This window comes from Crocodylus porosus, unplaced genomic scaffold (genome assembly GCF_001723895.1).
Source record: "Crocodylus porosus isolate Cpor-Errol unplaced genomic scaffold, CroPor_comp1, whole genome shotgun sequence".
In the NCBI taxonomy this organism is placed as follows: domain Eukaryota; kingdom Metazoa; phylum Chordata; order Crocodylia; family Crocodylidae; genus Crocodylus; species Crocodylus porosus.
Window position 1 is genome coordinate 100,299,942 of NW_017728931.1, and position 26,602 is coordinate 100,326,543.

Here is a 26,602-nt window from a genome sequence, read left to right on the forward strand (position 1 = left end):
AGGAAGAGGGGGGCCAGCTGGTGGAAAATCACTGGGAAACTGACCAGGTATAAAAAATTCCACTGTTGCAGGGTTAAGCGCGCAGGATTTAAGACCATACAGTCTCCCTGTGCCTTTTACTTGAGCTCAAATAAACTCTGTCTGCTTCTCCCCCCAGTGTGTTTATTTGGTGCGACGCACACTGGGCAACGAACCCAATTGTTGTCTCCCTCGGGCACCTTGTGCCGGCAACAATATGTCTCCATGGAAGTAAAAGCAGGAGTGACAAGGGCACAGCCCGTGCCTTGCACTGCAATGACAGGAAAGTAGTGGGTTGATATGCTCAGGCAGTCTTCAGAAAAAGACCATGGCCCAATGCCACAGAGGTTGCAACCTCCTCTACAGTCAATGCCAATATCATTTCAGAGAAAAATTCTTTCCTGATTCCAAATTTGGCAATTGGTGTGACCCTGAACAGAAGACGCTCCTCCTGAGGGACACTCCATCCGCCCCGCCATTGCAGCGTTCATGAGCCGCCTGGTACCGTGACGTATGTAGAAAAAGCATTTAGAGCTGTGTCTGTGTTTGAATCATTGAATCTTTCCAAATATCTCTGAATCAGTTTGGAGGGTCTCCCGATTCGATTAGGATTCGGAGATTCAGCCACCAAATCAGGCCGAATCAAAATCAGGGATTGAAGCTTTACACACTCCTAATTTCCAGTATTTCATTTGGAAAATGAATAATAAAGATAATCTACATTACGTAAGTAAAGATTTTTACCTTTTATCCATCTTGAAGCTGCTGAGCTAATAAATGTAACAATACTGATTGGTAGAATGGGAACTGAAATATTATTAATCATGTGCCTACTGTAAGAATGATACACCTTTTAAAATGCTGAACACCATCCATACAATAAGTTCAATAAAAATCCCAAACCAATATAACCACTGAAGTCAGTTTATCTATTAGTGCTGTAGTTTCAGATGCCTTAACTTAAAGTTTTAAAAAAATGAATATGCATTATTTGTATTATGTACACAGACCCCCCACTACATTTATCTCTGCTAATCTTATTCACCTTGCTATTTTATACAAAACTCTCACTATAACCAATCTCAGAATTACCCCAAGATGATCGTCAATTTGTAGCTATGGTGCTGCTGTCTTCAGACACCTATACCTGAGTATTGTCACAATACTGCTAACTCTGGTAAATTCAATTTAAGTACATATCCCTAGGAATGAAAAAAATTGTGCACTTCCTCGGAGTATAAGTTTATTCTAACTTAATAGAAACAGTGCTGGCAAAGCTGTGATATTCACTGCCCCAAATCTGACTAGTTTCTACCACTTCCAAAAATCCTAATAGCTGCTTTCCCTTCACTGTTTCTGACACAGTTAAAGGGAGAACCATTATTTATAAAATACACTGTTTCAGTTATAGTTACAGTTACCATACAGTTAACTGGAATACATTTAACTTATAAGACAGGCTGAAATGTTAAGTGCTTAACTGACATTTGCTGCAATATAGGACAGGGCTGTCCACTGGTGGCAGAGGTGCTGCATGCAGTCCTAAGGGGTTAATTTGTGGTCCCTGGGCTCCCATTCAGCTGCCACTCCTCACACTGCTCTGGTTACAACAGTAGCCGAAGTCTCTAGGCTCCCCCTTCTCTCCTTGTTCAGTTTCTCCCTCCTGCCCACATCCCAGGAGGCAGTGCAGTGCAGCACGGGGCAGATTGCAACTCAGGGCCCTTGCTTGACATGATGCAGCAGGAGAACCTGCAGCCAGGAAGCTGAGGATGAGGCTGGTGCACCCATACAACGTATGACCCAAGGAACCTGCTGGTATGGCCCAGGGGTGTATGGCCGCTGGCCACTTAGGAGTTGGACAGCCCTGATGTAAATGATAAATAAGTTGGGACTAGCATTGTAACATGGTCAACCAAATAATGAACACCATTTGGGCAAAGGCATACCAATCAAAGCAATATCAAAGTGAATGGGGCCCTGTGCAGATCAGGATTCTGCTGGTACGGAGTTCATTGCAGGCTTAGTTAATTACAAAACAAACCAACCAACCAAACAAAACACCAAACAAACAAAGCCAGTGATCCCTTGTTAAAAAGTACTTTTGTGCAAAGAATTCTGCAAATGTTCTCTCTTGTGACTTTTTCATAACAGAAATACTTGTCATATAATTTGAAAATTAGGGACCTCATTTAAATTTGAAGGACCAAAGAACATCACTTTTTAAAAAATATTTTTTTCTTGTAACAGTTACAGAAGGAAACAAAAGTAGAAAGAGAATTGCTTTCAAGCATAACTTTCTAAGGAATTAGTTGTGCTTTAGCAAAATGTGCTGTTCCATCTGCTAGCATCCAAGAATTGTTTAGCTTATTTCTTTTAATACATTTTTGTTAGATAGGAAATTCTGATTAATGACAATTACAGGGAGAAGCTGACCCAGTTGTATTCTCAGTATCATGGGGAAATGACTGTGAAGAGACAGTGTTAAAAGTCACTACCCTCTTAGAAATTAATTATTTTTCCTAATAATCCTCCTCCTCCTCCGAGGTCATACAAACCAAAGAAAATAACCATGTTGACATACCTCTCTGGTTATGTCACGATCAGGGAATATGCTTGTTTGTTTTAAGAATATTACATAGCTCCACAGATTGGCTTACAACAAATTATTTGGTATGGGGTAAACTTAAGAGGGGAGTTACCAAACCAGAGAAGGCAAAACAAGGACTTACATGGAATCTATACCCTGGCCCTGATAATCAATTAATAATTTCTTAACTACTTTGCCTCACTTTAGGGACAAATAAAGCCACCACACTCATTGATCTGAAAAATCAGTGATAATTTTTGGCCAGAAAAAGTAGCGGTTATTTGTTACATTCACACACTAGCCATTCCAAGTAATAACCATGTCAAACTTTCAGACTTCGGCATTTTACCTGATGCTCACATTGGATTGGTGGCCCAGATAAAAAGATTATCTCAGGGTACTGAAAAGAGGAAGTTCCAAAGGAAACCAATCAGCAAGAGTTTTTGGAGATGTTCATGCTCCTCTGCAAACATGGTCCTTAAGATAAAGGTAGATGAGGACCTCCAGGACTTGCAAGAGCTTCTGGGAGGAATGCAACCTACGATCTTGAAGTTGGAGGTAGGAAGAAGATGACCTATCATATTCGTTTCTAATGGGGGGAGAGGGTCGCAACATTCAGTTACCCTAACACAATCCATTACGTAGCTCACTTCAGCCCATAGCTTCTGACCTATAAACTGCAGCCCCTTTTCTCAGCCAACAGAAGCAGTTTTAAATTCTGAGCTATCTTCTTTCTGAAGGGCCAGTAAAATATGAAGGAGTTGGTCAAACAATCAAACATATCTAGATCCTCATAATGATCATGCTGAATCTACGAAAAGTATTTCTTACGTACAAAAGATGAAAAACTTTTAACTTTCAAGTTACTTTTCACATAGTAACTCCTAGCAGTTTAGTTATTTCAGATGATCACTTTCTTTCCTGAGCAGTACAAATATAAGAAACTGCATGGCTCAGAATATTGGGAAAGGGTGCTGTCTCATCCAGTTCACTGTACCTGAAAGTCATTAATGTTTGAAGGTGTTAGTAGCCTGTTTGTACAGATAACCTGGGATTTCAGGCATGGTGAGCAGATTCAATTCATAACAACATAAACAGGAACCTCATAGCAGCTAATAAGGAGATAGTTGTGCACTCACTGAAGATGTAAACATTTTAAGAAAGGAACAGGGCACATAGGAGATAAAGAACTTGTTTTAGCACTTATCAGTTTGTAATTTTTTCTTGGAAACCGGAAGACTGACAATGCACATAAAATATGGTGTGTTCTAGGAGCACTAAATTCACCTTTTTCAAACCCCACAAATATATAAAACAGTATTTTTAGAATCTTGATGTACACCGCAGTAAGGCACTGTGTCAAAAAACACCAAGTAGTTTAACCCAGGCAATTTAAGAGATTTAAGATGAGCTGTAAAATAGGTTCCATAATTTCTTAATGTGTCTGAAAAAGTGTCTTACCTGAATTATATGGAAAGATTTTAAAACTTTGTTTTGCTGATAGATAAACAAGCAGCATGCTGGATACTTCTAAACCAAAACTGAACCCCACAAATTACCATAACCAGAAAATAATTTTAAAAACCATTGAAAATACCTTCCTGTACTGACCAGTTCAAGAGTTAATAAGAGAAGCTTTGGAGTAGGAAGCAAAAAAACTAAGTAGTTCTCAGTACTGAAAAAGCAGGAGAGGGGAATGAATTAAGATGCAGTGAATTATACAAAAAAGTATTTAATCATAATAGGCAAAGCACGATAGTCCAAGGATAAACAAACACAAACTAGATCCGAGCGCTGAAAAGCATATGCACAATTAACACAAATACACCTGCCAAATAAGTCAAAACATAAATTACAGACAAGTGGCCCAAAAAATTTAAAGCAGAAAAACTAAATTTCTGTCGAGAAAGTTCTAACACTCAGAAATTAAAGTGTAATTAAACTGAATGTTATCAGATTCACTTTTTAATGATTTGCCTTCTCATCCAGTGCCTGGGCCTCCTATTGAGTTCATACAACTGGGACACAGTATTCTTGTTGCAGACAGTTTAACATTCCTTCCTTCTACCCCTGAACACAAACACACACTTTTGGAAATCATGAAGATCATGAGAAGACACCTGCTGAAAAGCAATCTGTCTTGTTGGCAGGCAGAAACACCACAGAATTATACCTTCCTTTCACCTACTGCTCAGGTCTGATCTTTTGACACACGAGGACAATGGGAGGGATTGAGAATCACCTTTTAAATTCTTCATTGCCAAGTTTGCCTCAGATAAGAAACCAGTAAACTTATACCAATTCTCATGATCTTCCTTCTAGATAATATTTCTAATCAGCCAAAAAATTACATGCTAAACAAGACATGTATTGATGCCTTCTCTCTCATTTCCAGGTTCTTCTCCAACTAGTCCTAAGTAAATACCAAATCATATAAAGCGTTACTAGCATGCAGCTTTAATGTTGTCATGCAATGATATTTTGGGGTGAAAATGTATTTCTAGTGAACAACAAAAATATTCTATACATAGTATGTGTAGTGTATATAATTAGTCAAAACAGTAGAACGTTCCACAACAATGAACACAAGACAATAACTGATATATAACGGACACAAGTTCAAATGGGTATAAAGACACACACACAGAGTTTATTTCAGTAAATTAGTCATCCTTTCAAATAATAGCATTAACTGGGACTGACTAGGGTACAAGGGTACAAAAGTGTAGGGCTGTCTGCTGCACAGCCCCACACTTTAGCACCCCTGTATCCCAGCCAGCTCCTCTGCCGCCCGACACCAGCACTCAGAGCCTGGGGCTCAGCCCCCTGAATCCCCTGCCAGCCTGGGGCTGCTCTGCCCTGACTAACTACTGAGGTCCCAGACACACGAGAAAACACTGTGCCTAGAAGGAGCTGACTCCAGCATGAACTGTGCTACTTTATCCCTGCAAATTAACTGAATGCATAGATGTGCCCAGTATGTCACACAGTTTGATATGCTTTATTTTTATTATTCAGTCTTTAGAAAACAAAAATCTAATAACATGAGCTCAAAACTGAACATATCCATATACATAACAAGTGACCAAGCATTTGAGGTTTTCATTGACCTGAAAAATAAAATTGCATTTTTAAGTCCTAAATAAGAGCTGAATGACAGATCCACTGATGCTAGCACAGTTCAAGACTTAAATGGTGTCTTCTGTTCTCATACCATGCTTTAGGGGCAAATGTACTCTGCCCTGGGAAAGAAGAAACTCAAGAGCAATATTTTACAATGACTCATCTGGCTACTTCACAAACAGTGCATAGCTATCTTAAGTCCAAGGACTGTGACAGAGATTTAAAAAAGAAAAAAAAAAAAAAGCTTTCTAAGCAAAAATGGGAAAGGTGAAATTCACCTCTAACATTTAGCAAAGTGAAGTTTCTTCCAATTTGTCAGTTCCTATTTTATCTCCCATTATATAGAGAGAATCACTGTATCAGCAGGACCTGTCAGAATGCAAGATAGTGTTCTCACCATATACATTTCCTTCTATCCTTGACATTCCCAACTCTTTACCAGAAAAAAAGAAACAGATGGATGGTCAGATGTTTTCTAATGAAAATGTTCTTCAGTTGGAAAAAGACAATTTATAAAGCAAATGTTTCATAATTCAACAACATATTGCTAGGAAAAATGTAAACAATCATTCCAATAAGGCTGAAATATTCCATTTAATCACTTTTGTTTTAGTTTGTTACAAGACCTCATATATGATGGATGACAGAAGTGGGAGGGCTTGCAGACACTATGGAGGACAGGATTAGAATTCAAAAGGACCCTGATAAACTAGAAGGCTAAAATTCTATAAGACAAGCATAAGGTGCTATAACCAAGAATGAAAAATCAACTGTGCAAATAAAGAATGAAGGATAAGTGGCTAACAACAGCAGAGGGATCTGGGAGTTATGTGCGATTACAAACTCACCATGCATCAGAAGAAAAGATAAAAAGAAATGCAGTTTGGGGCCACATTAACAGATGTAGTGTATGCAAAATGTTAAAAGGTCATAGTACTGCAGTAGGCAATCCTAGTTAAGCCTCACCTCAAGTATTATGCGTGCTTTCAAAAGAAACTGGAAAAGCTCCAGAGAATGAAAAAGGACCCAGAATGGAAGATATATGGGGAAAAGTTAAGAGAAGTAGGTATGTTCTGTTTGAAAAGATTAAAGGAGAAATATGATAGATAATATATGAAAACTCTAACTTTTCCAATTTTTAAAGGCTGCCATAAATAAAATGGCCAAGTACTATTCTCGTTGCCAGACGAAAGGGCACAAGGCAACAGGTTTAAACTGCAACAAGGCAGACATGGATTTATTTTTGCAGTGGAAGACCTTTCCATGCCGTCAGAACCATAAGACAATGAAACAACCTGCCAAGGGAAGTTGTGGTATCTCCTTCATTGGAGATTTTCAATCATTTCCTTTTATGGTTTAGGAACAGAAACAGTACATCCTATACTAGTGCAGAAGTTGGATTAGACGACTCCTTAGGTCTCTTCCAATCCTATGATTAAAGAGTCAAATGTGAACAAAAAAATATTCCAAACTGACTTTTGCATAGGAAATTTAAACGCATCTCTGTTCTATTTGTTTTTTCATGAAACTGAAAATCCAAATCATTGCCAGCCCTGCAAAATGACTAACAGAAGAGGTAAATCCTAAGATATGGTACACATACTGTACCTATATAGAAGAAATCAATCTCTGTTTTAAAGAAAGATGCTATGGGGAGTGCAGACCGTAACTAATAAATTTAGCACTTCTGACAAGTTGTCTCTTCCCATTTTAAGCTTTATCGCTTTTTGAATTGTTACTACTTAAAGTAGGCTAGTGCAGTGGGTTCCAAATCCCAATGTATTTCATTCTTGGGGAGGAAATTAATTTTGCTGCATTCTTCTTTCCATATACACATAGCTAACTATGCCAAGCAGTGAGAATCCACAAATCACCGATAGTTCTAGCAACCCACTGTGCAATTAGCCAGTAGATCTGGCCAGCCATGGCCATTACCATAATATATAACATGAATAACGAACCCACCACAACAGAGGTACAAAATCCACATTTTTAAATGTTTAGATAGTCTAATAAACTTAGTATCAGATCAAAGATAGTTATTTCACCTTAACAGGTTAAGGTTATTTTGCTACAAAATTACAATGGTCCTGCAAGATCTTACCCTAAACTGCTATTAACACAGGGAAACTAAATGATCTCATGAGAATAGTCTGCCTATACAGAAATACATAGAACGTTCTTCACATCCTTCTCTCAAGACTGGCTTCAAGGCTTACCCAAATGCATATGCATAGGATTAGGCAGATGCATTGTACTAAGTACTTTTTCAGAAGAAAGAAACTTCAAAATACAATTCTTTTGTCTTTTTATATCTTTAATTTGTTTGTAAAAAGAATTATTATTGGTTTTATTTTAAAAGCCACAGTGGTTATGTGGTTACAAACCAGCATGAGCAACTACTTTTATTGCTGATAGTTTAAATAAAAAAAGTTATATTTCTAAGTGAAAAAATGTATATACTGAAATCTGCTATCAGTATTCACCATGCCTTTATATTTGCAATAAATCCAGAGTTGCGAGTCCTCTCAGCAATCAGTACAATTTATTCAAACATGCTACAACACACAGGCTTAAAAGTACACAATGCAGCAAAGGTTTACTACTTATTGTTTTACTTGCATCATAGCACCAGGTAGAATATCAAAATATATTTTCATTTCAACACTAGTTTACCACCTGCGGTGATTTAAACAGGCAAAAGAAATTATGAAAAAAATTACATTGTAAACAATTCTGAACTAAATTAGATATGAAAAAGCCTTAGAGGGAAAATAAACTGGTAATGATTTAATTAAATAGAAAAAAAAAATCAACACCAACTACAGTATTCGTCTTTTATTTGTCCACCTCAACCACATGGCTCATCTTCTGAGGCTCCTGATGTACTTTATAAACACAAAGCTTCACAGTTCCACTGGAGGGCATGCAAATGCTACGCCCATTTTATTCAGAGTTATACCAATACATTGGTTCAATATTGGATCAGCACCGATATAAAGAAAATTTATCATATCAGAAATCAGCCTGATGTGGCGGATAATTTGGCTGATAAATGCCCATGCATTGTGCGCAGCTGCAGTGCAGCATGTAGGCAGTGAGGATCAGAGCCCAGCAGCTTGCAAGTCTGGTGTGGTGCAAGGGGAGGGGGAAGGGAAGGGGCGCGGCAGGGCAGATCAAGGCCTTAATGGTGAGGGAAGAGTGGGGCTGGGTAAACTCTGCCCAGCCATGGTGGGGTGGGGCATGTACCCTGCCCTGCACAGACCTAGGGGCACACATTTCCCCTTGATGTCCTCCCAGACAAGTGGCAGGAGCCGATGGATGAACAGGTGAGCGCTGGACCAGCGGCTCACAGATGAGCAGCGCACAGTGGCAGAAGCCACACCATGCTCTCCCCCTGTCCTGTGCCTACTTCTCCTGCTTCTGGCCTGGGACACTGGGGATGTTCCTGCCTCTCTCCACCTAAGAAGGAAACCCAGGTAAGAATGTAGGAGGGAGGAGGGAGAGGCAGGGGAAGACAGTGGATGATAGCCCCAGTCCTTGGGGCTGGGCTGGCTCTCGCTGAGTCCTGCTGTCATGGCCAAGCATCCAGGAGCTATAAGGTGCTGGAGCAGCCAGCAGGAAAGCAGGGAAATGGCAGCTATGGGGGGGAGGAGGGGGAGGGGAAGGAGAGCGAGCAGGTACTCAAGAGTAGTGACAGCTGGGTGGGAGCATGGGGCTTGCATCAATGTCCCAGGGCCAGCACTGGTGGGACACAGAGCAAAATGGCAGGAGCATGGGACCCCTGCCCCCACAGGACAGTTGGTGCCAGACCCCACACTCCTGCCACCCTGCTGTGGGTCCCACTGGTGCTGGCCCTGGGATACTGGTACAGGCCCCGCACTTTGGCCCAGCTGTTGCTGTGCTCCTGTGTGCCTGCTTACTGCCCCTTCCCACAAACCTGTAGCTGTCATTTCCCTGCCTGCAGCTCCAGCACCATGTGGCTCCCAGCTGCTCTGCTAGCCTGTGGGAGCATGGGGTTCACACTGGTACCCTGGGGCCAGGAACAGGAGGGGTGTGTGTGGGCTTGTACGACAAGTCCCACATGCACACCCCCCCTTGCACTGTCATACACACAGACCCTTACACCCCCCACACACCCCAGCCACCCTCCCCGCTGCACACTTCCCCCCACAAACCGCACTCACCCACACCCCACATATCCACATACACATCCACACCCTCACACCCAACATAAGCCTATATCCACCCCCATGCCCCTCACCCCCCAACAATATACAAAAATAAGCCTTCATTTTAAGCTACTGTACAATAACCTCTATGTACGCTACACAAATGCATGTAAATCAGGACAAAAATATTTTTTTGAAATCATATTAATGAATGTTGTGGATGTTTAATTTATACAGTATAATTTGATATTTTTCTGGTTCTGAGATGGCAAAACCCCTTGCTGAAAGGAGTACTTCTGGGGGCAAGGGGAGGGACTTCTGGTGGCAAAGGTCAGGGGGTGGGACCTCCAGTCACTAGATGGTGACCAGGGGGCAAAGAAATATTCTCACTTCCAGGCAACTCCAGAACACTGTCTACACAGCCAAAGGAGGGTCTTGAAGTTCACAGAACATTCCTACAGTTTGCAAGGAGAAGTGCAGCATCTCTCCTGGAGGTTTCTGCAAAAGCACAATTTCTACTAAAAGTAATGAATGCGATGTCACTTCTCCCCAGACATTATGCACGGAGAAAGAATATAAACATAGATTCAGCTCTAATGGTGCCTGCCCCGAGGTGCCCGTGAAGTCTCCGCCAGCCCAGAGCTGATGCTGGAGCTAGCTGTGCAGCCTAGCGCAGCTATTTGCAGCCTGCCTGCTGCTTGCTGCCGCTGCCCGGAGCCCAAACTGGCTACAAAACAGCTGCGTTGGGCTCGTCACCTCCATGCCAGGAACAGGGGAGAGACCAGGGCTGCGCTGCCTCAGGCCCCTCCCGCACCACCTGGTCCAATGTATGCCTGCACATGCCGGTATGGAGCCAATGCCGGAGCCTGGCACAGCCATTTGGAGCCTCCCGGCCGCAGCCGGCCCCAGCTCTGGGGAGCTGCTGTCAGCTGGGATCTCAGACTGCTCCCAGCAGGCAGCTGAGATGCTGCAAGCCCTGCTGGGAGCAGTCCAGGCAGCCACTACTTTGTTAATATACAGGACAACAGTAACACCAGTAACAATTAACACTAAGTATAAATTCTATAAATCCTATAACTAGAACAAAGGGACAGAAATCACAAGATATATTTATTGGACCACCGCCGTGAGCAGCTGTCTGCCTCTTCAGACCCTCTTACTTTTACCCTATTACAGGTCACTGGTCTTTTATAAGGGTATGTGACAGAAAGGACAGCCCACAACAGTATCCCTTCTCAAAGTATGCCGGGGTACTCACCAAATACTCAGTGAGGCTGCTACCAAAGCCCTTAAGCACTTGACGGGAAAATGTCAGGGAGCCCACCTCTGACTGAGTATAGCTGCGTGCTAAGAAGTGGTCTCTGACTGCTCCAGGGATCCTTGCTCCTCGCAGAGGACCCAGATTCTGCGGAGGATCTGTACCCACTCACACCAGCTATGACCCTCTCTCGGTCTCCTCAATCACTGCCTCTATCAATCCTTACAGGCCCTCATGCATTCCTATAATCTCTTCCACAAACGTACCCTTGCCACCTCACACAGAGACACGTGCACGCAAACACTAAGCCCCTCACTCAGAGACCTTTTAAAGGGCCAGTGCACATGGCTCTTTGGATGGTGCACTCATCCCCAAAATGTGCATACTGCACTCTATCCATTATACTTAAGGGTGTTGTATGGAAAATTACCAGACTTAGGACCAGCATGACATCGTTTGTCCTACTAGCAGTCTCACCTGTGAAGGACCTTACCAGCTTGAACTGTCCTGGTCCCATAACTTAACATGAGCCAGCCACAAGCATCTTAATTTCCTCTCAACAACTCATGCAAACTAATTAATTAAAAGACAAACAGGAGACACTGAAACGTCATCTTTCCTAGAACAATCAGTACCAAGTAGCAGCTTCCCCCATTTATTTTAAAAATAATTTCCTTGATGTCATTATGATATACCAACAGTAGCAGTGAAGACTGTGCAGCAGCACTATTAATAAATCATGAAGTGATGTAAAAATAAACATAATTCCCATAAAAAATGAAAATTTCAAAATAAGAGTTTACTAAAGCCAAAGTTTTCAAAATTTGTTTGAAGAATTTTGAAAATTTGGTTTTGTTCCAAATCATAATGAAAACATTTCAAATGTTGAAGTTTTTCATAACACGCAAATTCCAATTTTGACCACCGCTATGTCCAATTACATGTTGATGCCTATCAGTTAGCCAGGTCTGAATTTAGTTAGCATGTGTAGTGTACCACAAAGTCAATAATGCAACTTTTCAACCAAATTTGTCAATGCATAAAAACAAGTTTGAATTAGTTTGACAAGACCAACTCTCCATAAACCCAAACTGATTAATAGTTCAATCCATGTCAAAGGAGGATAATCAATCGGGCCACATCAGCCACTCCATTATTCTGCCCAGAATCAATATCAGGCTAACAATCCTATCATTACTTATTTTCTCACGGACGAGGTAGCATGGGACTAAATGCTAAAGAATTTCGCATCCATTGTTGTTATAAATGGACATTCTAACTCAGGGGTGGGCAATTATTTTGAGTGGAGGGCCGCTTACTGAGTTTTGACAAGCCATCGAGGGCCACATGACAGGCAGCCAGGGGCAGATAACTCCTAATTTTCTAAATTTTTTAGGGGCCCCATAGGCTGGATAGAATGGCCTGGTGGGCCACATCTGGCGCACAGACCCCATTTTGCCCATCCCTGTGATAACTGAACAAAAACAATAAACATGAATAATATAATGTTGCTTCTAAATTTGTGTCATTGCATAAGTCATCCTAGAGCCTAAAAATTAAAGTGATCTGCCACTACATATACAAGGAAAATGTCAAAACAGAACAATCATGATCAGAAGTCTGAAAAAGAATTATTTTACAATACACAATTAGGGTAAATAAACAGCTAAAGACAAGTCATCTTAAGACAAAGGCTACATTTAAGTTGAAGGAGGCACTGACTACTTTTTATAATAATAGTAATAAGGTAGTATTAATGATCACAAAAGGAATCTTTCTGGAATTCAACACCTCTAAAATGTTTCAGGTGTAACTAACATGTTTTATGGTTCATTTAAAGAACTTTATAACAGCTATTTCTCAAGTCTCAGTTTTACCTTACAAGGTGATCAAACACAATTACCCCTTAACATAATTCTCACAGAAACTGACAGAGAGCTATTACAAAACCAGATGCATTTTAGTTTAGCAACTTTCCATTCTACAACAATATTTAAGAATATTTTATTAAAAAGAGTAAGAATCACAATGTCATAACATATGCAACAAGAACTAAAATCATTATTTTAAAAAAGAGATAGCCTGTCATAGAAAGCGGTTTATTACAATGTATCAGGAGTCAAAAGAAGGACACTTTTCCAATTATGTTAGATCCTCTGAGTTATGTTTTCTAATCCCTGGCGAGAAGTGGCCAGTGGTGTCCCTCAAGCGTCGGTGCTTGGTCCAATGCTTTTCAACATCTTTATCGATGATTTGGATGTAGGAGTGAAGAGCTCACTGGCCATGTTCCTGGACAACACCAAGTTACGGGGGAGCATGGTCACGCTTGCAGATAGGCTGCAGATACAGGCAGACCTGGACAGGTAGGCAAATTGGAACCAGATGAGGTTCAACAGTGAGAAGTATAAAGTGGTCCATCCACGGGAAAATAATCCCCAACATACTTACCGGCGACAATTTTACTTGCACCATGGCCAAAAGGGACCTACAGGTAATAGCTGACCATCGCGTGAACATGAGCTGTTAGTGTGATGCTGTAGCCAGCAGGGCAAACAACATTCTGGCATGCAACCAATGCATCTCATATTAAACCAAAGAAGCAATTCTTCCACTGTACTCAGCACTAGTGTGACCACAGCTGGAATACTACGTCCAGTTTTGGGCACTGCACTTCAACAAGGATGTGGAAAAACTTCAGAGCTTTCAGAGAAGAGACACCCGTATGATCAGAGACTTGTAAGGCAGACCACAGGAGGACGTGCTAAGGGACTTGGGCCTCTTCAGCCTAAAGAAGAGAAGGCCAAGAGAGGACTTAACAGCAGCTTCTACATCAGGGGAGTACATCAAGAACTCGGTGAACAGCTGTTCACCAGGGCACCCTTGGGGAAGACCTGAAGTAATTGATACAAAATCCTGGAAGGCCGCTTCAAAGTCAACTCTTAAGAAAAACTCCTTCACAATCAGGGTATCTAGATTGTGAAACAAACTCCCTCCAGAGGTGGTGCAGTCACCTATCCTAAAAATCTTCCAGAGGAGATTAGAAAGTTACTTCACTGGGGTCACCTGACCCCCAGTTGTCTTTCCTGCCTAGTGCCTGGACCTGATGATCTTGCGAGGTCCCTTCCAGCCCCTTACAATCTACGAATTAAAGTAATACAATGGTACCTGTCCATCTTATAAAAGTTACTGATCAGGTCTGAACTGATGACATTAATGCATTTAAATGAGTTTGAGAAAATAACTGAGTTAAAAATAAAATATGGCTATAGTTTAAATTCTGAATGACCACAGCTGAACAAATCCTATTTTTTACAATACAGCTTCATATATCAGCCCCAAAAGATTGTTTCCAGGATTACATAAAATTATAACAAGCTAACAAATTTAGTTTTTACTAAAGCTGAGATGTTCAACTGGCAGCCTGTGAGGGGATAATGTGCTCCTACACAGCTGCTGTCCCCCTTATTCCTCTAACTGTTGCAGCAGGTAGGCACTTTAGGCTTCTCCTCCCTCCCCTAGCTTTTGCTTCTGCCCCAGGGGCCAGGTGGTACAGCCGAAGGTGAGGGGGGAGCCAACCTGGGGGTCCATGGATCACAGTAGTGCAGCCCCCACTGCATGTGGCCCTCAGCCACTTAGAAGTTGGCCAGCCCTGTACTAAGGACCAATTCTGCTACATGTCATATAAGGGTTAACAATCTTTACATAAATCCACAACTCAAGTAAATTAAACTGCTAAATCAGAAATTTGACGTTGCTTCAAATGACTTATGCAAGATTGAACAGACAATTTGTGGCAGAGCTGAGAATTGAACCCAGATGTTCTGGACTGGTGCCTTAACCACAAAACTATCCCTGAGCTTAAGGCACTTCTTATTATTTAACTCTTTGGCTAAAGCCATTTGGCCCATCAATGGGGATAAAGGGCTCACTTTGTAGCACAGTTCATGTTCCTGAGGCAGATATTTGGCATTAGGAGAACTGTGCTCCTGTATGAGACCGGATATGCTCAGAAGCAGATGGGGGCTTCTTTGAAAAAAATAACCAATTTTCCAGACTTAAGGAATGCAGTAGGTTTCATTCATTTGGACTCTAGTAAAGCTTTTGATACAGTAATGCAAATAAAGTTATTAAAGTTGGAAACAATGGGAATTAGAAGAACTGTAAATTGGGTAAGAAACGAACATCAGAAGCACTGACAGGGGAAGTAATGGGCAGGAATGGAAATCAGCAGGAGAGTCCCTCGAGAAATCAGTCTTCAGACCAATCTTTTAAAAAGATTTTCAATAATAACATTTGCCCAAAAAGCTGGAGGATACTAACAAAGTTCACTGATAACACGTAGGTGTTAATACAGAAAAAGATCAGGATTTCATGGAAAGTAGCAAAATGTGATTCTACAATATATTACAGGAGCTATTTTCAATCCAGGCATGCAAGAATATATAAGTAAGTGTTTCCCAAATGGGGTCAAAACATCAGCAGATGCGGTTGTGGGGGTAAGAGGCTGTGGTTTAGGAGTGAGGGGCTATGGTGAAGAAATGGGGTCATAAATGGGGTCATACCGAGGAAAAGTTTGGGTATCATTGATGTAAGTGTACAGGATCCTTGTTACATCCTCATTTGCAATAATGTGTATTATGCTGGCTACCCCATTAACCAGAAAGATTATTTCAAACTGAAAAAGTGCATAATAGCTACAAGGGTGATATGTGGAATAAAGAGCTCATGTTACAAAAGAAGACTAAAAGATTTTGGCTTTCGTTTAACAAAAAAGAAGGTTGAAGGGGTATATGATTGATCTCTGTAAAAACCATTGGGGAGTAAGCACCTGGCAGAACAAAAAAATTAAGCCAAAAAATAATACTGTCAGAAAAACAAATGGGTGTAAACTAAGCCTGAATAATCTGGAAAAGTGAAGGGTTTCAATCAGAGGACTGCATCTCTTCTAGTAGGAGAAATAAGAGCAAATAAATTCACCACTTTTCAAACATAGCCTGACCAGTTTATGAAGGGCTTGTGTAACGTGGTTATCTCCAACAGCATGGGACTGGACTTTAAATAATGCAGATAGCCTGTCTTCCCAAATGTTTCTAATGAAATATGTAACACGTTTACATAACAATTAAAACAGTTCACAATTATGAGCAATTTAGCCAAGAGCTGGTTTTCTCCACCTAAATTTAAACTGTTATTTTGTTCAGAATGCAGGGTAGTACAATTTGACAAAGAAGCCAAAGCGTTCAATTAGAATATTTTAGTTTCTCAAGCAAAAATACACAGTACATTCTTCACAGGATATACACTGTTCCTAAATCAGAGGGGGGAGAAGGGGGCTGGAAGGGACTGCAGAGGTCATCTAGTCCAACCCCTGCTCAAGGTAGGGATTTGACCAACTTCTCTCCTCCAGACTAAATAAGCCCTGTTTTTCAACCCTGTCTCATAAATCAAGTTTCCTAGACCTTTGATTATGGCAGAGAGGAACCAAAATAGTCTTCCCAATTTGTCCACTTCTTTCTTGAAGTAATGTACAAAACTGGACAGAATACTGCAGGCAAAGCTCAGTCTCAGATTTACAGAGTGGAAGAATCGGCTCCTGTAATAAGTATGCAAATCCCCCGTTAATACAACCCAGTATGACGTTGGCTTATATTCAGTTCCCAGGCCACCATAATCCTCTCTCTCAGGTTGCGTTCAGTGTCTCAATTATTCCCCCCCCAATTAATAAAGCAGCGAATTGCGAAGAGCTAACCCTCTAGTTGGCTTCAAAAAGTTTTCTCCAACACTGTCAAAAATGCATTTAACTTACTATGTTATCTGCTGGGAGGGTAACATACCAGTGCACAGGCAAAGTCCCCCATAAATACTGGATCTTGCAATTTTGATACTTCAATAAGTTGTTTAAATTGCCTTGTGCATCTCCTCCTCTTTCTGGGTGTCTACTATAGATCAAAGTGTTATGTCACCCTTGCTATTTTCTCCTTTTTACCCTGCCCCAAAAATGTTCAAAAATTCTAGCTCCCACTTTACAATGCATCTCAAAACATCTCACTGTTGATCCAGAAAAAACATGTCTGCATCTTTTATACATACAGGTAACCACCTTCTTTCCCCGCCCCCCACAATGTCTGTTCTTCCTGAACTAAGCACATGACCGTCATGATAATAATTCATTTACGTAAACTGTCCCACTAAGTTACGTTTACCTCAATTAGATCATAATTCTGTGTTTGTACTAGAACTTCCAGTTCTTCCTGCTTATTCCCCAGGCTTCTCACATTAGTGTATAAACATATTTTATAACTGATTGCCTTGCTAATTTCCCTCTTACACTTGTGTTAAGACTTCTCTGATTATCTTCTCTTTCTTGGCCTTAATCCAAAAGTCATCTTGCCCTTTACTCACCTGTGAGCTTGTGTCTCCATTTCTCACTGCACCTAGCTTACAGACCTCCTCACTAGGACTTAATCAGAACATAGCCTTCACAGTAATATTTAGAAGTAGGGCACAGCTGGAAAAGCTCTAACTTTGTTCCAAGCATAAATACATTGCTAATAGAGAATCTGTTAACAGCCTTTAGAAATTTGTTACAATTAAATTGTCATAGCTGTTGAAAGAAGGTTAAATGCACTAATTAACAGGAAAGACATTTTACTTTAGTATAATCTGTTTTCCATGCTCAAAAAGACCCTTCCATATGCTGCAATTGCATTTCTTTTCAGGAAAAAATAAAATAATATAATATCAATCAGAAACATTTTTCTACAATTATATCACCGATTTCAAACTTTTACACTTCCGTTTTTATTTAACAAGCTAGTATCAGAACTTTGTTTATACCAAGTACAGACCAAATAACCAAAGCCAAAACCAAAAGTATACAGATATTCAGGCTTTTTCTCCCAGAGTAAAAATGGCTGCTCCAAGAGAAAAATAGCCCACCAACTAGGATAAAAATCGCTCATTGGAGAGTTTTGCTGCCTCGGAGACTGAACATCTATACACTTTCCAGGAGTTTAAGTCCTCCTAGGGATCAAGAGGAGTGGAACTACATGAAAGTCTCCCTCTGCAGAGACTGAATTGATTCAGCCTTGGGCTTTTTGACTGTCTGTACCTAGCCCCATGAATACAATCCACTGAATGCATGCTAACAAACTAACTGACTCAACCAGATGGCTGGGAAGTTTCACTTCATTTGAATTTTGTCCTTGCAGGAACTGTAATATAGACAGAGGTTTAAATATTCACTGTCAATCAATGTGTACTAGATACACATCTCCTTTCTTCATACTGCATGTATCCTAATATAGTCATTCTTTGGTGTGTATATGTATGATGCTGAGAACTCTTAGTGAATGCAAATATGAAAGGGAAATTGTTCGAAGTGCTGTCCTGTAAAATAAAAAGAGGCAAAAAGAACAGCAAATAAGATAACTGAACAGTTTCCCCTTGCACAACTATTTTTACTTTAACTTGGCAGTCAGGGTAAGTAAAAAGGCTGAGTCCAGGCCATGGGTGACTGGTGCCTCTTGAGTCAGGGGGGGCCCAGTGGCTGATCCCACTGACTGGAGCGGGGGGAGCTTTTGCTGGTGGCCCTGCTCCCCAGCCAGCACTCACAGGGGAGGCACTGGTGCTCCTGCCTGCCTGCTGGCTAAATAGGGAGCGCGGCCTGACATACACCCCCCTGCACCCCCTAGATGTCACCACTGGTCCAGGCAAATAAGATATGAAGTTGTAAAGCAGCAGGACAGAGGAAGCATATTTTAGGAAGTGCACATGCCTCAAAAGCAAAACCAAATTACTTTAAAGGTGCAAGTTTCATATGCATGTGCTCTAAGTTATTAATACAGGTATCAGTGATGGCTGTTCAGAAAAGTTCCTTTTTATCAAGTGGTCTGAAGTCATGACAAGAAATAAACCTTCTTAATGCAAATACAGGGACTGTTGTAATTCTTAGTGTGAAGTTAAAAATTTTAAACACATTATTTAAGAATTGTATGTATTATAGACATCCTGTTTTAGGCACAGTACATTACACTGGGTTTTCACTGTTGAAGTCCAAACAGGCTGTATATTTGCTTATACCAAATATATAGCTGTAAATTTGCTAAATATCCTGTATAAAATTGAAAGGTCAATTAAACAAACAATCTGTTTGGATCCACCCCCTACCCCCCCCAGTTAAACTTGATTTATGAACAGAAAAGATTAATTCATATTTCACATTTGACAGAATTCCAGTGGATTTTTGCTTACCAGGTTGCTTGGCATCCTGCCAAACAGGCTGGCAGACCAAGCAGCCAGGTAAGTCTATCTGGCAGAACATGTTTAGTCATTAAAATTAATTAATGCCAATTAACTAAAATTGATCACCAATTGATTAAGGCATACTTATGTAGTTTCTAAAAAGACTAGTAACCCACAAAGATATATAATTTGCAAGGTTTTTTGAGTAAGAAACATGTCTTCCAATTCACCTTTTACAGCACCTGACTCAATGAGGATACAATCAAAACTGGGAATCATGAGTGCTATTAGAATAAAAATAACAATCTTTTACAAAACCCTGCCCAGGGAGGGACGGGGGGGAAGGGGACTTTTTCCCCACCCCCCTACAACCAACATATTTGATCCACCTCCCCTCTCATTTTGAAAGACCAGCAATGCTAGGAAAATATTTTTCACATACAAAAAACAGACTTAAAACAAATGAAGACTAGCCTGAATGCAAAAGATTTGCTTTGAAATTACTCCCACTTGTTATAAATAAGAATGAATTCAAAGAAAAGTTATTTTGTTTTTTCCAAATGCTTTCCTTTCAAAATCCAAATCCAATTACTGTATGTATTTTGGTAAGAGTTTTGGAGCAAGGACACATGGTACCACTAAGCCAAGAAAATATTTTATGATTGGGATCTGAACAGCTAAAGGCCTCTTAGAAATTACAGTTTACCATTCCAATTTTACGTGCAATGATTAAAAAGGGGAGCAAAGACAGATAGAAATCTTTAAAAAAAACCCAAAAAACAAAACCACAAAGAACCCAAAAGTAAACTTACCCTCAAGGCTTCAATTACAAGATCCCGTGCTTCTAGCTCCCCTTCCATTACGCTCAGGAGCATCCGCAGTTCTGGCTTGCTCAGGTTATCCACATCAAATTCTCTCCTCTGCAAGAACCAAAATACTGATGAATATACTAATTAGATGAAGGTACTATTGCTACAATAAAGGAGGAATAAAAAGTAAAACAAAAGTAGACAAGATAGTGCCACTCAGTATACTGAAAATGTCACATTTTCTGCCAGAAATCCTAGTTTTTGAAAGGTGTATAACTGTAGTATAAAATAAATTATACAAATTGTACCTGGTTCCTTAACAGCAGCAAATAGTTTTACTCCTTTTGAAGTTTGAAAACAGAAAAAAAAAGAAAAAAAAGAATAGTTCACTAGGGTGAAACACGTTTTCATATCCTAAGAGCCGGATCCTACAAAGCTCTATATATGTATTTTTCTCTAAGCATTGATAGCCCTACTGAAGTCTAACTTGGATTTAATTTAGCACATGAAGCTTAACTGAACTTGGACCTCAGTAATAATTTCACAGACCTTTGACTGGCAATTCGTAGTGTTCTTCATCCTACTAAAATATTCAATTAGTGTCTCAGGCCAATTGCACAAAAGAAAATGAGAATGAATTCAGAAAAGAAAACACTAATCAGCAAATAAATAAAGACGCTCACAGTTACCCCAAAGACGAAACTATGTAAAATAAGTAAATCCTGCCCTAAAGGTCAGAAACTAAGTATCTGCATACCAACAAGAGATACAAACTTCACAGGCAAGGTTGCTCTACTAAAGTTACCTAGCAGCTGATAGACATATAAATCCAAATACTGGCCAGCCTGCCTCAGAAGACAGAACAGTAACAATTAAGCAACAGAAGCAATTAAGACATGGGAAAACTTCTGCCTGACTAGAGACAAAAAAAGATTAGAGAGCAGATGAAAAAAAAATAAAAATGTGTCTCATTACAGATGCATAATAATGACTGGGATAGACGAGGTAAATCAGGAAATCTAGTTTCTCTTTCCTTACAAGACAAGAACAGCTTGGTCCCAAAATTAAACTGAGAGATGTCAAAATAAAGCCGTGAAGGGATTTTATGCGGGATCCCAGTCACATTTCCACAGCAAGAGATGTGATTGGCGATTCTGCATCAGATCCTATTGTACCATACTGCTTGTGCAAGGCGACCCTGATCCCGGGCTCCCCCTCCACCAGCAAGTAGCAAGCTTGGCTCCCAGGCACAGGAGTGCATTGTGCACTCCCAATCAGCTGACCAAGCTCCCGGGCAGGGGAGCACACTGGAGTCTTGACAGACTTCTATATGCTCCAGAGACCGGACACTGACCACACATTCAATTAAAGCTGTGATAAGAACCAGCTGCAAGGTTATTACCAGGGATCCTGGTTTTCTCTGATAAAAAAAAATAATAATAAACCTCCCAAAATCTATTATTAAAATTAAAAGCCCCCCCCAAGCCCTGCTGGTGCCCCTCACTCACCCCCAAAGCCATCCCAACCCTGTCGGTGCCCTTCACTGCCCTCACAACAGCCCCCCACCTTACTCGTGGCTCCTGCCCCACCCACAGCCCCTGCCCCCAGCCCTGTAGGGGGCCCCCAGCTGTCAGGGCTATGGGGCCAGGGGCCCAAGTTTGCAGCTCCCTACTCCCAACAGCATGCAGCTGCAGCAGAAACAGCATGGAGCCAGCTACCGCACTGCTCTACCTGCTCGGGTGCAGCTGGTTCCTACCCCACCCCCCAGCTCTGCCAGTGCCTCCAACCTCGACCCGCAGCTCCCAGCCCCCTGCAAGCCCCACTTACCTCAGAAGCAAAGAGTGAAGCTAAGCTGAGCAGAGCTCTGGTTAACTGAGCCTCATGCCCTGCCCTTCCCCCTCCCTCTTCCCCTCTGGGCAGGACTGGGGGTTTCCCACCCTGTTTGCAAACAGCACTTGCAGGCTGGAACTCAATCAGCCTGCAGAGCTGTTTGCAAAAGCAGGGAATCTGCAGGTTTCTCTGCTAAAAGGAGAAATCTACATTTTCCTCTAATAAAAAGGGGAAATCCTTGGTTTTCTCTGTTTTTCTCTGGGAAACAGAAAACCAGGAACCCTCGTTATTACACATATTTTTGCAAATTGGTCTGTGGGCCACAACATATAAATTAATTTACAACAAAAAAAATCTTTTGCACATACTAATCTCTCACAAACTGCTAGTACAGTGGTTCTCAACTGTGCACTGTGGCACTGTTGCTGCACCCAGGTGAAACTGCCCTGCATGCCTCTGTTTTCAGAAGGCATGTTCAGAGCTAGACTGGGAAGCTGCTGTGGCAGGAAGGAACACTCCTGCCTACACTAGTTAGCAGCATCCCTTCCTACTCCAGACACTTCGCAATCCAGTTGCACAAATGCCTCCTGGAAAGAGGCATGGAGCAGTTCCACCTGATAGCAGAGGTGGCACAGCTGTCTGAAGATAAGCTGCACCCAAGTGCCAGGGCTGGAGGTCAGGAGAAGAATGCCAATTTGTAGCATAGCCTGGAGCAGCAGAGCAAAGGGAGCTCCATGGACATTAACTGCAGCAGCAGCAGCAAGATGTAGGCAACAAGTAGCCAGGGCTGAGCAGATCCTGGCTGCCTCCCTTCCTCCCACCTCAGTGCAACAGCCTCATCATCTTGGCTAGGGACAGACACTCAGAAAGCTTGAGCCTGAATTGGTTCAATCTTTGCAGGTTAATCTAACCTGGCTAGGCTGAACCGGTTTGTAACTGCAGACATCCACTCTGGACTGAAGAAATGTTGGCAAGTGCCTGCAGTGGCCTAGGCTAGTGGACAGGGGGTGCTACAGCAGCCTTCCCTTCCATAGTGCTGAATTGAGGGGGGGCATGACCAGGTCCCCACAGGATGCTTTGATTAGGGAGGGGTCCGCCTCCCCTACCCCCCCCCAGTTGTTGACAACAGAGAATTTAGTTACACAGCAGGGAGTTATACAGGGAGTTGTTAGCATTTATCAGCCCATCAAACAGAACAAAAGCCTCTCTCATTAGTTTAACCTCTTCCTAAACAACTTTTTCCAAGAAAGGAACAGAGGGACATTACCACCTACCTGATTAGGTCCAAAGCCCTAAGCTAATACCTTCTTGTCTCCATCTCCTTTTGTCCCCGTCTCCCACAGCACGGGCCATAGCCAGCATGTGATATGCACGGGCCATAGCCAGCATGTGATATGTTAGCTAATGCTGAGAGGTGTCTGTGTGAGGCAGAGAAGAGGGGGGAATCCTTGCTTGAGCAGGGAATGGTGGTGGGAGAAAGCCAGGCAGATGCCGCTGTACCTGCTGTCTCTGCTGGAGCTCAAGTCAGGGAGGAGAGGGGTGGGGCCAGCCCTGCTGTGGAACAGAGCCCCATGCAGGGCTGCAAAGCATCTGGGGGGCTGGTTTAAACATAAACTTAAACCAGGAATGGGTCTGGGACAGATTGCATAAACTGGTTTGACCCAAAGCAGTTGAGTCTGATACTACATTCAACCAGGTTTATCTCAAACCAGTTTCAGCCATTGTCAAACTGATTTACGTGCACTGTTCTGTTACAGATTTAAACCAGCTTCTGAACATTTAAACCACTGTGTGTGTGATGTCTGTCCCTAGCCCTAGACTCAACAGATCAATACAGAAGCCGTAAAGGGATCTCCAGGAAGCCACCATCAGCAATGCACTGGCCAAGGCCTATTTGGGAGGGGAGGGGAGGGGAGGGAAGGGGGAAGCAGAGGGCTACAACTGCAGAACATGAAATGTGGGTGTATTTTGCATGGGCAAGGGAAGGGCCTCTGTGTGCAAGCTCATTGTAGTAAATAAATTAGTCTTTGAAATGGGCCACCACTAAATTCCAAAAAGTTATGGAGGGGGAGCTCCAGTCTAAAATGTTAAGAACTACTGTACTAGTAATCCTGCTCCCAGTCACTTGGCACCTCTAAATGTCTAGTTGCAGCGACTGTTCCAAAACCAGTTTCAGCCACTGAGTCTTCAACACAATTTTAACTTGTTGGTGTTCATCACCAGGGATCCTAGTTTTCTACGATTTAAAAATCTCAAATTTTTTTTAAAATCAAAAACGTAACCCCAAATCCATTTTTCCATGATTAAAAGGAAACACCACTAGTGTATAGATATCTCTATATCTCCCTATCTATCTATATAGTGGCTTTTCATTTTAATCATGGAAAAATGTGGATTCGGGTTTATACTTCTTTTTTTAAACCAAAAGTTGGGGTTTTTTTTTTTTTAATTGGAGAAAACCAGGATTCCTATTCTTCACCAAGATCTTTTCATGCACACATGCTTGTCAACATGAACAACATCCTCTATGCAAAATATTTTATTGTTGGATCATTCTCTCTCAGGTATTGGCAAAATGTGCAAATCCTCACTGTTGAGAAGGTATCCTTTAGCGTAGTATTACACTGAAGATCAAAGAGTTCCAATTGCTGCTCTTGGACGACATCTTCACAGGGAAAGAAAACAGGAAAAGAAAACAGTCTGAACTCAATTTCATGATTCCAAAAGTTGATCGATTTCATGATTCCAAAAGTTGAAGAATAGGTCTTGGAATCAGCAATCTTGACCACATTTCTCCAACCTCTCATAACCTTCAATCCCAGCAGCACTGAGCAGCAACTTCAAGGTGGGGGAAATGCACTACATTAGGAGAAACAGCTCTCAGGACAGAAATGGCTTCATGTCAAAGGCATGCAGTGTCATAAAACTTGGTCACAATTTGGTTCTGACCCTGCATTCTCATTTTCAGAATACTGAGATGTCTCATTATGTCCACCAAGGTTTTGAAACCATTTTCATCTTGTAGCTCAGCTACAAGTTTCTGTATTTCACATGACAGTTCAAAGATGCACTTGACAGGCCCATGACCCAGCCAGTACACTTCAACAGAATATAGCAGTCTATGCTGAAAGTTGCCAAGAGCTGGTTGAACACAGATGTTTGGATGAAATAAACTATTTTTACCACAATATTCATGATACATGCCCAAAGTTTTGGCTCAGGGAGTTTTTTGATACAGAACACAATGAACAACACAAAGCTGAAGGCCTGGATCAACTCTGCACTCTGCTTTTGTGTTTTGCCTTAAATCTTACCTTCCTACCCACAAGGGTGTAAGCACTGCCTATTGTAATATTCACTGACCTTTTACAATCCATACCCAATTTGTCCAAAGCTATGGTCATGCTGTTGAACATGAAGATGGATTGTAGTTGTTCTATTTCAGTCAGTTTGTCTTCACACAGCTTCCGCACAACCCTCCCATTTAAAATCTCTTAACTTTGTATATTTCATGGTGTTAATTTTCCTCAAGTGATAGGTTATGTTATATTTTTTATTGCAGGGTTTTTGCACATTTTGCAATATCACCTGATCCTCAGGAGAGTGGGTATCAGATTCTAGCACTGTTCTGAACTTCAGAAATCACACATTTCAGTTGATTTCAAACACAGAGTCTCCTATGTGGCTAACCCACAAACCACAAAACAACGGATCTTTTTAGACTCAAAGCACCTGTCCAAAACTTTCCAAAATTCAGCAACACCCCATTTAAAAAAGTAATATCTCAGGAATATTATATAAATATTAAATTATGGCATTAATATTATTATTTCATTAGATTAAATGTGCAGCCAGATGCAACTGTGCTGCACACCTCCTACAGAGCCAAATCAGAAAGTGGCTGTGGCAGAAGTACATATTCTTGCCACAGCCCTTCCCAGTCTGACTTCGCACAGCGTTTCCCATAAACTGAGGCACATAAGACAGGTGGAACGGTCTCACTCACCTGTTTCCAGGAGGCACTTTGGAGCCAAACCAGAAAGAGCTGCAGCACTGTTGGATAATGCAATGTAGGCAGGCACACCTTTCTGCTGCAGCTGCTTCCCAGTTTGGCTCCAATGTACCTCCTGAAACAAAGGTATGTGGAACATCTGGTCCCCTGGACAGGCTCTTGTGGTACCCCAGGGTGACTGGTGTGTACACTGCCTTAAATTGAACATGGCAGGTCCACATAGCAGGGTTGTCTAGAGCCTGATACCGCCCCTATACAGAGTGGAAGAGGGAAGGGTGGAACCAAGGCACTCTTCCTGCCGGGGATTTTAATCCCCATTTCCTGACAGCCCTGCCAGAGCTGCTAGGTGCAGAGGAGCAAATGCTCCCAGCATTAGACTCTGAGGGATAGCCAATACAGATGACAATTAGTAAGAGCTGTAACCAGTTTTTGATACAGACCAAGTCCAATTATTTTACAAAAAGACCAATTTCATTTATAAACAAACACCAGTAAAGTAGCAGCTATACGTACATGTGATTTAATCTTCATTTATTTCTGTTGCTCTGG

General features: G+C 41.5%; 1 protein-coding gene across 2 annotated transcripts in view; it reads right to left on the reverse strand.

The window, feature by feature from the left end:
• CTTNBP2 (cortactin binding protein 2) overlaps positions 1–26,602 on the reverse strand; it is a 151,968-nt gene that overhangs the window by 115,327 nt on the left and 10,039 nt on the right. For both annotated transcript variants that reach the window (XM_019543425.1, XM_019543426.1), the window contains exon 2: positions 20,215–20,322. In XM_019543425.1, coding sequence (XP_019398970.1) covers positions 20,215–20,322 — 108 coding nt within the window. The remainder of the gene's footprint in view (positions 1–20,214; positions 20,323–26,602) is intronic.